Source organism: Argiope bruennichi, chromosome 4, assembly GCF_947563725.1.
Source record: "Argiope bruennichi chromosome 4, qqArgBrue1.1, whole genome shotgun sequence".
Lineage (NCBI taxonomy): Eukaryota > Metazoa > Arthropoda > Arachnida > Araneae > Araneidae > Argiope > Argiope bruennichi.
In genome coordinates, this window is record NC_079154.1 from 84987825 (window position 1) to 85000961 (window position 13137).

A 13137-nucleotide genomic window follows, 5' to 3' on the forward strand; every position below is an offset into this window, starting at 1 on the left:
ACTCATGCATTTTCAACCTGTGCGAAAAATAATTACCGGACAATCAACACCCCGAGTGTCCTGTCCTTCACTCTACGCCTTATTTACTAAATAACATTTCATTTTTTTAGAAAAAAAGAAGTGAAATTTCTCTGTGACGTCATGGCTTGAGGATTCTGACCTACTTACGGATTCTTCTGCAAACAGGTCGTTTGAGCAATCGGGGTCGAAAACGCTGATTCGATAGCTTTCAGCTTTAGTCCTTGCTGGGTTTGGACATTGGGGGTCAATTTGGCAGCATATATACTGTCAGACATATAAACACAGCTTTCACTCTGCAGATCACCACATAACAACACCTCTAAGGGATTAACAGAACTCGCATCAGTTAAAAGAATAGCAACATGAAGTATCTATTTGCTTTCACTATCTTCATCGCTCTTGGTAAGTTACTTTCTTCAGATGAAACTAAAAGATTTTTAGATGGATCTTCGTCTTTTATTCGAACTTAATGTTTTAAGAAGTTTTAAGAATGGAAGATATTGATTGATTTTAGGAAATTTCTTCCAACATGATGAATAATTTTATATACATATTCGGTATGTTGATTCTGACAAAGAAGAGCTTATATAATCGACTTCTAATCACAACAAACCAAAGTTTAAAAAATAACTTTCAATAACAAGTTTTATACTGCATTGGTCCTTATTTGGATTTTCAAAATTATTTATTCAACATTTTATCGAAGTTCAATTTTTTTCAGAATGAATGTCTTCTAAACATCATTGGAACTCAGTTGTGTTATTTTTCTACTAGATGGAATTTTAATCCAGTATGGCGGTTGCTTTTATAAAAATATTCTGTATATTGATTTGGAAATGAAGAACTTATATAAGCAGCTTCTATTCACAACAAAGAAATTTTTTAAAACAATTTTCTATAATATTTTTTTTTATATTAAAGCTATTATTTTTTGCAATATATTTAAACATTATTTATTCGACATTTCACATGAAGTTCTAATTATTTTTCTGGAGAATGACTTTTAAATGCCTTTAGAATTTTGTAATGATATTCTTCCGCCTTAACTCTAAAAGTGTGTTTAAACTTAAAAGATCAGGTATTCAAAATTATAAAAAGAAATTAAAATTTTTAGATGAAAGAAGACATATTCGAAGATATATTCGAAATGATGTACTTGTTTAGCAAGTCTGAATTAACTAATTAAATATTAATATTTTCCCAATGTAAATCTCTATAATATTTTTTAGACCTAATATTTGAGACATAATGTTTTAAAGGAATGATAGATATTTATTTATTTAATAGTTGAATTGTTAATATGGCTTTCTATATTTTATCTGTCTGAAAAGTTTGTATTGTACAATTATTGACTAGCCAATCAAGAAAATGCGCCTGAAACTTATGTATTACTAATAACCGATACATCAGATTGCTCTAACAGAAATGTTTTTAATTTATTTCAAACTTGTCTAGTTCAAAAATTATTAAATTTAATCAAGAAAATGCGCCTGAAACTTATGTATTACTAATAACCGATACATCAGATTGCTCTAACCGAAATGTATTTAATTTATTTCAAACTTGTCTAGTTCAAAAATTATTAATTTTGATATTTAACTAAATATAATGATAATTAAATGTGTACTTTAAAAATAAAAGAATAAAATGAACGCTCTAATTGAAGCTAAAAATTGTTTTTAACGTTTTTGTAAAAATTAAGTATTTTTAATTTTTGAAATTATTAATTGCTAAAAATAAATGCGTTCGCTCATTTTTTAAAGTCATTTAGACTTTTAAAATTGATTAAAGCAAATTCATGTACTAATTCACTTTGAATTCACGATTTTATTTTCTAGCAAAAATATAAGCGAATTTAAAGGAAATAAAGGTTCAACATAATACAGAAAAAGATATAGATTCTATACTTTTATCATTTGTAATATTTTATATTATTGAGAGATTGCTTAGCGATTTCGTAAAACTTCTGTTAATTCCAACATCAAAAATCGATAACTCAACGAAATATAGTTGACTTTAGATTTACGTTTATTTTGAAAGCCGTTACAGCTGCTCTGAAAATATTTTTTATTGCTTTCAAAACCAGACGCTCTTGCATTCAAAATAAAAATCGCGTCCTTCAGAGTTACAGACGAAAGTAAGCAAAACATCTGTTATGCATAGCGGTTGCAGGAAATATTTCAGCCTGTTTTTTTACAAACATGGAAAATATCAGGTTCTCAAAAGAAATGAATACTTTTCATTTGAGACCTGATATTTTGTAAACATGTGTTTTACATCCCCGGTTATTTGTATGAAATCTGCCGATTGTCCTTAAATATTACAGTAGATTTCTAATAATCTGAGAGTTCCTACGATTAATGAATTAAGTTTTACAATAGTGTTTTGGTTAATGTTTTTTTTTTATTTATATTGTTTTATGTTGTAGGTGATATTTTTGTTTTGTCAATAAACTTTAAAACTGTAATAATGAAAACCCTCAGTTTAGAGATATTCGAATATGATAGTCTATTGTTACACAGAAATATTAACTGTATAATACTCTTAAACTGTAAAACGTTATGTATCAAATTAAGGTGTTAGTCTACAGTAGATTCTGTTTTTTACATCTCTTAAGAATTCTTCTTCATTCTTTGAAACCACGTTATCCAAAAAGTCAGTTTTCAATTGTTCATCGTTGGAATAAGTTTTTCACTATTGATTCAATAAAACTAGATAAAATAAGTTTGCCTATAATTTGAAGAAATGTTTCAAAATATTACTCTGAAAACTTCGTTTAAAAATATAACATCATTTTTCATACAATAATTAGTTGAAATAGTTTTAACATTTTTTCGAACATTTTAAAAGTCAATTCTCAGATAAATGAATAGCAATGTTTCTAAGTGTGATTTTTCGACAGTAGAATACAACTATTTTCTTAGAAATTCCTTTTGAACTAATTTATTTAATAAATTGAAAGAAATATTAAAAACGATAAATAAATAAAAGTACTGTTTTTTTTTTTTTTTTTTTTTTTTGCACAATTTTCAAGATAATTTTAGGCTTTTAAACTTATGGAACTTAACAAAGAAACTTTCGAAAACAAAAATTTTTCCTTCCAACCCAAATGAAAGTGTAGATCTTCAATAAGACCACGGATGACTTGCTTAGCATTGGCCGACAATAGTTATGAAATATAAATTTTCGTGAAAAAGTCGTGAATCTAGTATTTTTGTGAATCTATCGTACAGATATATATTTCGGATGGCTTTTTTCTGACCTGTTGTAAATAAATTTTGACATGGATTTGGATTTATAGTCACACGATCACATATCAAATTTTATTGATTTAATTCACTAAGTTTTTTTTTTTTTTTTTTACATTCATGCTAAATTACAGAACGACAGAAAACCGATCCTTTGACAGATTTCATTCAAAATTTGAGAATTACATTTTAGTTGCTAAACATTGTACTATCTAGTTATTTACGTTTTGAGATTTACAGAAAGATTTCCAAAAAAATTGATTTAGTTTTTTGTTAGAAATCTATAAATTTCATCTGAGGTCCATTTACTTAATTTCATTCGTCTCAGAGTGTTTTCGAATTATCATGTTCACAGACAGATCGTCATCATAATGCTAAAAATATGTTCTTCGAACTCAAACAGATCTCAAATGTGGAGATTCATTAAACTATCGAGTTCGAGTTATCCGATGGTTGTAATAGTTTCTCTATGCTTCATATGGGAGAAAGTAAAACACTAGTAGGCGAACTTAAATAATTCAGGTGTTAAGAAAAGCTGATGTCTACAGTTAAAATATTTCAAATTAAAAATAATTTATATAAATTAAAAAAATGAAATTTAATTAATGTTAATGCAAATACTTTATAAAATAATAAGTATGTCCCAGAAAAGTTTTTGATCTCTATAATCTATTAAAACTCATAATAAATAGAATGTAAATAAATAAGATGACGCAGGTATTAAGGAAAGAAGAGGTCAACAATTAAAATTTTTACTGTCTCTTCTATAGTTTATCCTGTGAAAAGGCAATGGCCTTTGTACAGTATAAAGGGAAAGTTCTGTTCCAGATTAGTAGGTCAGGGATCGTAATTTCTTCATTAAGATTCCTATTGCAGTGGATGAAAACTTCCTCGCTCGACTTAAATTCTGTTTTTCTCTCTTCTTGATCTGTAATATTCTGGATCTCTTTTTTTAACTTTTCTTTCTATCTTAAAATAGTTGCTTTGGAGCAGGGAACTCGTTTAATGAAGAATAAACCATCCCTTAATGGGGTATCATGTCACAAGAACTAGTTCTGTTGAAACCGAAACAAACTGGTTTCGCTGTGATAGAGTGAAAGTTTAATGTTAGTCTCCCTGGGAAATCTTTTTAGGGTGTTTGACCCTGTAATGTTATGTCAGGTATGTGAGGGGAAAAAGGGGGTTGGTTTGTTACGTAAAAACTGATGAGGTCCAAGACCTTTCAAAATGTTTCTAATTTAGGAGAGTGCCTTTTCTGTATGGAAAAGATTTGAATTACCCTCATTTGCTATTGATAAACTTCGATGTAATCGATAGTTCTCATTTCTGATGTGTATAATTTTAGTATGGACTGGTGGATGAATAAGTTGTATATTTTGCGGATATTCCTGTAAACCTTATATAAAATATTTAGAGAAAAATCTCTCATTTAATTAAAAATATATTTCTTTTTTGATGCGACATTTTTCCTAATCCCCCAATTATTTTCGTTATAGAAATATTTTTTTGGGATTACTCGAAAATGCTTAAATTGTGAAACGATTAAAGATACTACATATTGCTAATGAATATTCAAGAAAAGTATTTATGGTACGAAGTTTTGATTGCAATCGATTGATTATGTTATTGAGAATACAGCAATTTTAAATATATTATCAATAAATATACTATTCATAATATGTAATCAACGAGCCATAAGCGAGCTCAAATTTTATATAAAATCAGATTTGCAGATGTGGAAATATAAATTAATAAATTCAACATTTCAACAAAATCAGGAAATAGATCTGAGGAATATAAATATAAACAAACAAGAAAAAATTGCTCAAATCAGCATGAACAGAAGATCCGAAAATGTATAAAAGTTGTTATAAAATTTCAAATTAAAAAAAAATTAACACTGTTTCTATAATTCTAATTATGTTTAGATCCTAATTATATTTTGGAGCTATAAATTTATAAATCTTATTTAATTCGGTTGCAATAATTCCAGTTTCTTTTTTAAATCTCATTTAGCTTCTAAGGAAACCATAGAGACAATAGTAAAAATATAAAGCATAAGGTCACATTTAGATATAGCTATAAAAGCTTATATAGCTTATATGAAGTGTTTAAGTCACATTAAGATATAGCTTGTAGTTGAATCTAATTAATAAACTCTATTGCAGCTTACCAGGCAACTGCTCAATCATGTCATCTGAGAGAAGTGGATCTGTGCGTTGCTACAATGATCTTTCATTATCAAGGAAGTGGTGTACCTGTAGATGAAAGTGGAGTGGAAAGCCTGTGCGAGTGAGTAGTAGAATTTCAAATAAAAAAATTAAACGGGAAATTTTTCCAGGTAGATAGGAAATGTCATATGAAGTAAGAATACAGATAAAATAATTCTAGAAGCTATTGTATTCATAAAGCATTTGTAAAATATAATTCTTTCAGAAAAAATTATTGAGAAAGAGATAAACTGCATCACTTGTTAGCTGAAAGGAGTTTCTGAAACAATTCAAAAATTCATTGTGTTTCTCTCCAAATAATTGATTAAGTAATTTTTATAACATTTTATAAGGTATAATAGGGTATATTTGGTTACAGTGCATAACGCGTACGATTTACTAAAAAAAAGGATATTTCGAAAACTGTTGTTTTGTTGGTATGCAGGTAAAAAAAAAACGATTAATTTTTATTATGGAAAGAAAGATGACATATTTCTTATGAAGTCATTGCTGCTTCATTTAGTTTACAGAATAATTAAATTTAAAATAAAATTAAATTCGCTATTTAAAAAAATAAATTACTTCACTAATTCTAATGACATGTGATTGTTATTTTAAACATTAGCATACATCGCATATTAGTACGTTGTAATATATATCTAATTAAAATTCTGAAAATCTGAACATTTTCTCTATTAAATTATTTGTAATCCCGAGTTTTTAAAATCATCGAAAAGTTTCGAACTTTTCGTTCTTACTTTTTATAATTTCACTGTCAAAAATGAATATTTCTTTGATCATATAAATCAATATTTTGAAATGATATTTGCCTTCATAAAAGATGTTATTGAGAAATGCTTTCCGATTCTCAACGATTGTAATTAAACTAGGTCCATTGATGAAACTACTCAGTGCCTGAGGAATTTCACTAACAAATGCATGACTCCAGTCCAGAGAGAAGTTCTGCAACTTATTGCTGAAGGCTCCGAAGCAACCGTGAAGGATTTCTGCACTCCAGGATCAGAAGTGAGAGTCAGTAAGTGTTGTTTAATTATTTTGTTTGTCTGAGATAATATGCCGAGCAAATATTTTTCATCACTGCTGTTGCGAAACACGATGCAATATTTCGGATAATTCTATTTCAAAAGGAAATCCTAAGACCATGTCTTTACGACTCCAGAAATTAAAACATTCAATATCCAGCCTGAATTTTTATCACTCTGGTGTGAGGTAAATAATCGTCTTAGTATCTCTTAATATAGTTCCATATAACATAGGAGGTCTAAACATAGGAGTTGTAAAGGGATCTAATGTAATAGGATTTGATTAGTTATTAACTCAGCTCCAATTGAAAAACACCTAATTTTCTGACGTTTTTGTAGAGACAATGTCAGAAAGATATCTTCATCTTGAAAACGCAAATTTCAAAATGTTATTTCATATTAAAACTGAGGAAAATGAAACTTTTATATTTTGGAAGATAGGGCCATCAGAACTCAAGCCTGTTAATGCAAGAAAATATTAATGCACCTGAAACTGTTTTCAATCAAAGGAGATTTGTTTACAAAGCATTCAAAGGCAGTTTATTATCCAAGAGTGTTTAGTTTAGAAAAAAGAATGAAAAGAAAAAAAATATTTAAAAATACCTATGAAAAAAAAAAAAACCTCTTTAAAGTCAAAAGAATGTATATTCTATTATTTATTAAAATTAGTTGAGGCTCATGGATTTTTCATGATCAATGCAAAACAAATTAAAAAAGAACCTTACAAAACAAACAACTTCAAAATATTTTGCTAATGCATAAATATTCTTAACGTTTTATGAGTTAAAGTGATTTAGTAATAGAAAGCTTCCATCCTGCTAATAATATATATATATATATATATATATATATATATATATATATATATATATATATATATATATATATATATATATATATATATATATATATATTTCATCTCAAAATAATTTTTTAAACTTTTTTCCTCCAGAATTCTTGAAACATGCCAAGTGCTTGGGAGAAGTTCATGCTGATGATAGTATGAGGGAATGTATGGTTGGCATGCAATTGGCCATTGAAAAGGTCACTGAAACCCAATTCGACAAAAGAGTCGGAACACTTTGCTGGTAAGCAATAATTTTTTTTCGAAATGTTTTACTATTTTTGAGATTTTAATTACTATGCAATAATCTTCAAATTACAAATAAATACCAAATCATTCATTTTCTAAAAGAAAAATAAACATTAAATTTTTCATATTGACAGATACTAAAAATATATGGACTAAAAATGTAACCAATTTTCTTCTATTATTGTAATATTGGAAAATACGTTCCTTAATTATGAAAGTCAAAAAACATTATGTCATTATTTATTTTAAATAAGAGAAGGAAAAAGCAAATTCGTGATCAACTGCGAAACCATCGAATAAGGAATTCAAATATAAATTTTATATTTGCTAATATATATATGACCAGTTGCTATATGATAAGTGTATGAAAATGAAAACTACTGATGCATTCTTTTCTTATCAGGACTAATTTTAAACATTTGTTTCCATTTTTAAAAAATTTTATTCTGCCATTTTATATAACTAAATTGATTTTATTTCAGTTTTTAAGTGCACATTTATTGATGAAAATAAAATGCAAATTCTTCTTCAATAGTACATAAATATATTCAACAATTTTTGCATTTTGGTATCATTTTGAGTTTGAAAAGTTAATATCAGTACTGAAACTGCTGCAAAGGATCAGTAATTATAACTACAACAATTGTTTCTTCGAATTGCAAACGGGCAGCGGTGGCATGGTGGTAAGGTCTCGGCTCGTGAGCCATAGAGTTTCAGGTTCGAGACCCGATTCCACCGAAGAACCGTCGTCTGTTGCACGTTAAATCCGTCGAGGCCAAAAGTCCTCCTGCTGGTGCGACGTGGTGTGGGGAAGGGGTGCCAGCTCAGGTGTCGTCCTCGTCATCTGACCGCGGATCAGTATTACGAGGTCCGTCCCAAAATGGCCCTAGTGTTGCTTAAAATGGGACGTTAATATAACTAAACTAAACTTCTAATTGCAAACTTAAATTTCACCCATACCTCAGCCAAATTTCAAAACAAACTAATCGTTTTATGCTCAAATACAGCAAAAATTGGCAACAGAATTAAAAAGTCCAGGCAAAAGTGCAATACCTAACTATAACTGCAACCGGTTTTCAATAAAAATTTAAGTTTCTACAATTTTGCCTATCTGTGTAAAAATTGCCATATATTTGATTTGTACGAATGGCTACTGTCATGCTTATTTATGGCCAGTTTTCTTCAAAAGAATTTTTTGTTTAAGCAATTATTTTCTATCTTCTAGCGGATTCCGAAAATTCCTTGAATGCGGTGAAAAACTGACCGAACAAAAATGTGGACGTGAAGCAGTCGAAATGGGAAGGACCATCGCAGAACTCGCTGTCACTGAGCTCCCCAACGTTGTCTGCCATTCTTTTGACCCTAACAGCAGTTCTTGCCAAGCACTCCTGCCACCTAAAGGTTCCACCCCAAAGGGTACTCAATCCGGTTCCCAGTTGGCCCGACTCCTTGCCACAGCTTTGGGTAACTAAATGAGAGTCCCCAGGAGCATCTTCAGGGCATGGACTGAAACGAACACAACCCTGAATGAGATCAAAGAAACATTAAATGATAGCTGTTCTGCTTCCTGTAAACAATAACTTGGTTTTCTAGGTCATGACTTTCGGGCATTTATTTACTTCAATCGGAATGGATCTATTAAAAAGATCACAAAACAAAACTGGAACACTTAGGAAATTTTTTTTTTGTGTATTGAATCCTCTCCACTAACTAGCTGCACAAAGCCAATCACGAATTAATCCAACAACAAACTAGTTCTCTGTTGGGTATTTGTTTTAACTTCTTGAATTAAAATTAATTATTTTTCTTAGATAAAAATAACTTCAAATTTATCTGTTTCACTAAGCTGAGACGTAATTCACTTAATTACCTTTTGCATAAATCTATAATGAAAAAGTTTGTAATATGAATACAGGAATCATTGGAAGTACGAAATACAGAGACAAATGAAAGAAGATGCATTAAAATTTCGATACATTTTCTTTAATTATTATTTAAATATATGAAATTTTCTGATAAAAATTAGTAGAACTAGTTTGTTTGGAAATACTGGATTATGAAAAGCAATTTTTTTGTTTTCTGTCATAGACTTGAAGACTATTACAGAGTAACTAAGTTGCTTAGATCTCACAATTAAGATATATGGCAGAAAAAGAAAAATGCCGAAACATTTGAAGAAATTTTATGATTTCAATAATTTAAGAAGCGGTTTCAGGGAGAACTAGGTTTCTATGATGTTACTAACCAAAAAAATTAATTTGAACAGCACAGATTACTTCTTACTGGATCTATTTTGCACTCATTTAGATTCCTTTACTGCACATAAATTCTTCATTGTATTCTGCAGAAACCAAAGCATTGGAATAAGATTTAGCAAAATCTTAGAGGTGTTTAAAACGATTACCTTTTACTTGTAAATTAGCACTGTATATCAAATAAGATTCGAAAATCGTTTCAAAACACCAACAATTCGACTCCGTGTATGCAAATTAATGAAAGACACGTTAAAAAAAATACAAACACGTATTTTGCATTGAAATTTAAAATCTATTGATTGACTAGAATAATATTTGGTCACGATCAATAACGACAAATGTGATTTGTAATGTGAATACAACTTGTGTCTGTATATTTATTGAAAAGAAAAGCTGGCGTTTTTTTCATTAGAAATAAATCTGTATCTGTACTGTGATTGTAATAAAATTGTTCAAAAATCTCTGAAGTTTTATTCATTTAAGAGCTGATACATTTACAAGATACATTTATTTCACGGATTATTTTTTAGTTTCTAAGATTACAGGCCTAATGTGATGATCGTTGTGTCTGCGATTTTCATTAACTGAAAGCAATAATCGTAAACATCCTTTAAGTATAATATATAGAAATAAAGCCTTTCATCTACATTTGAGTGATTACACATTTGTAATACGAAGATACCAGAAAATGGTTTTTCTTTTAAACATTTTCTGCTAAAGGATTATTTTATCTTCTGGGAGACATACTATTAACAGTTCTACTGGAAATAGCTCTTGCAATTAAGTTAATATTAATATTTATTTAAAATAAAGCTTTGCAATGATATATGAACTAAAAAAAAGGATTCAAACTTTTTACTTTGTTTTGTAATTTAGAGGACATAGGCAAAATAATTAAAATTATTGCAATATATTAGTTAAAGTGAAAATTTTCTATCAAGAAGTGAAATTTATAGAAAATATGTAGAATAAAATTTCAATAAATATTAATTTCAGATTCCGCATTAGTATTCTACTAAATATTTAAACAGAAGAAAATGTCCCCCCCCATCCCCTTTATTCGCATATATATATATATATATATATATATATATATATATATATATATATATATATATATATATATATATATATATATATATATATATATATATATATATATATATATATATATATATATATATATATATATATATATATATATATATATATATTAGCAGTTGTGTGGAAAAATAGAAGAAACCTTTGAAAATTAAAACTTTGATTTATTTCACTACGAGAGACACATTATATACAAGGAAAAAGAAACCAGACACATCAGTCTACATCGTTACACAAGAGCAGAAGTGACCGAATTTTTCCCTTTAATGGTTTTTACACTGAGATTTTAATAGGGATTTCTTGACACATATCTATTTTGAATAGAAAAATTTAGGTATCTTTAAAAGATTGTTGCAAAAATTAATTATTTTTATCCCGTCACCTGGAGTGTGTGAACTCGCTAAATTCAGCGGTTTTACAGAGCACGTGTTGAATTAACTAAATAAATAAAAGTGGAATTGGATCAGGAAATAGAAGACCGTTTTAGAATGAAATTAATATGGGTAAAAGTATATAAATAAGGAAATTAATTAGGTTTTAAATTAAATTAAGATATATGATTACATTATATATACGGCATAGAAATTGTTTTTATGGTTGTTTTATTGTTTCATAGAAATTGTTTTTTCGAACGGCAACAGTCATTTGTAAATAAATCACCTACGAGCATTTACTACAACTTCAACGTTTTTTACACTTGCACTTTAATCAGTGTTTCTCTTAGCAGATAAATAAAGTTGAAAAATATCATTAGAAATGATAGGTGAACCGTCGTGTCACTAAAAACTCCATTCAGTCAAAAAAAAAAAAAAATGTGTGAAAGAAATCAAGATGGCAAAAATAGATAATATGTTTGTATCAAACATGAAATTCAATCAGGAATTCTTAAACATCGCTAGATAGGCAATAGATATGACTTGCCTAAGGAAGTCGATGTTCCTAAACTGCGATCTTTAAAAATAAACATTTTTGCATTACTTCCTAATTCAAAAATTTCCTTTTTTATGTTAATCATTTCATTTTGAGAATTTTTATCTTTTTTGTTAATTTTTTTTTTTCAAAAATTTAATACGATACTCTATTTGTAACAACATTTGTAATTTTAACGTTATGAAATTCATACGCATCCATCAAATAATCAATCCTGTGCTTCTATTGATGTTAAGTAAGATTAAAATAATGCTTTTTTTAACAATAATTTTGGAAGTAGAATTTTTTCTTTCGCTTTATTTTGCAGTAATTATATTTTTTGAATTTGCAGTTTCTCGCCTTGTAATTTGTAGTAAATTGATTCAATTACATTCATATTTCTTTATCTTAACAAATAACAAGGTGTTTTTCTTTCTCTAAAAAATATATTTCTTATGAATTGTTTAACAGCTTAAGAAATCAATAATCTGGGCGCAAAAGGCTGATAGTTTTAATAGAATATAATAGATTTTGCTGATGATAAAAATAAGGAGAATGAGGATAAATACAGCTCAGATCTTTAAACCGTTTGGGCTCGAATTTTCAAATCGATTTATAATTGCGCAATTGAAGTCACATGCGCAATTGAAGTCATCGTGATGTTTGCATTCTTGAATTATCGTTTCAGTATGAAAAAACAGTTAGAAAGCAACTTGCAATTTGATAGATTTATCTAGAAATTAGAAACAGTTCAACGATTTTGTTGTTAAGATCATATACCATAATTCACTTTACAAACTTTTGCCTATTTATATACAGAGGAACATACAAGTTGGCAGATTATCAAACCTTAAAGAATTTTTTAAATTTCATCCATAACTTCAAATTTAATAATAAAACTAGAAAGAAAATGTCATCTTAGAAAATAACCTTGTTGCATTTTTGAGTCATCATGTTGAGACAAGTATTGTCAGAGATATGGAGGTTTTTCTCATGGATTTAATCTATAACCTGGCAAAAATTTTCGATTTTGGATAAAGAATTGCGCATCAGATTTTGTTAGCATAGATCATTGATTTTTTTTTTGATTATCAAATAGACGGACAAACAAAATATAAAAAAATTTCTTTTGGGGCCTCATGATCATTTAAAATAAGGAGATTAATCTTGAAGTTAATTTTTTTTATCGAGTACAAGCACTTTTTCTTTCCCTATTCCCTATACAAGAAAGTAAGAAAAAAGATTATATTTGCATCA

The 13137-nt window shown here is 28.3% G+C and overlaps 1 protein-coding gene across 1 annotated transcript; it reads left to right on the top strand.

Annotated features, from left to right (window-relative positions):
• The first annotated feature begins 261 nt into the window (after window positions 1-261).
• Window positions 262-10333, top strand: LOC129966732 (uncharacterized). Its single transcript, XM_056081274.1, has 5 exons — window positions 262-423; window positions 5438-5561; window positions 6370-6515; window positions 7475-7610; window positions 8841-10333. The coding sequence occupies exons 1-5, from the start codon at window positions 384-386 to the stop codon at window positions 9085-9087; spliced, it is 693 nt and encodes a 230-aa protein (XP_055937249.1). The 5' UTR covers window positions 262-383; the 3' UTR covers window positions 9088-10333.
• The last annotated feature ends 2804 nt before the right edge of the window (window positions 10334-13137 follow it).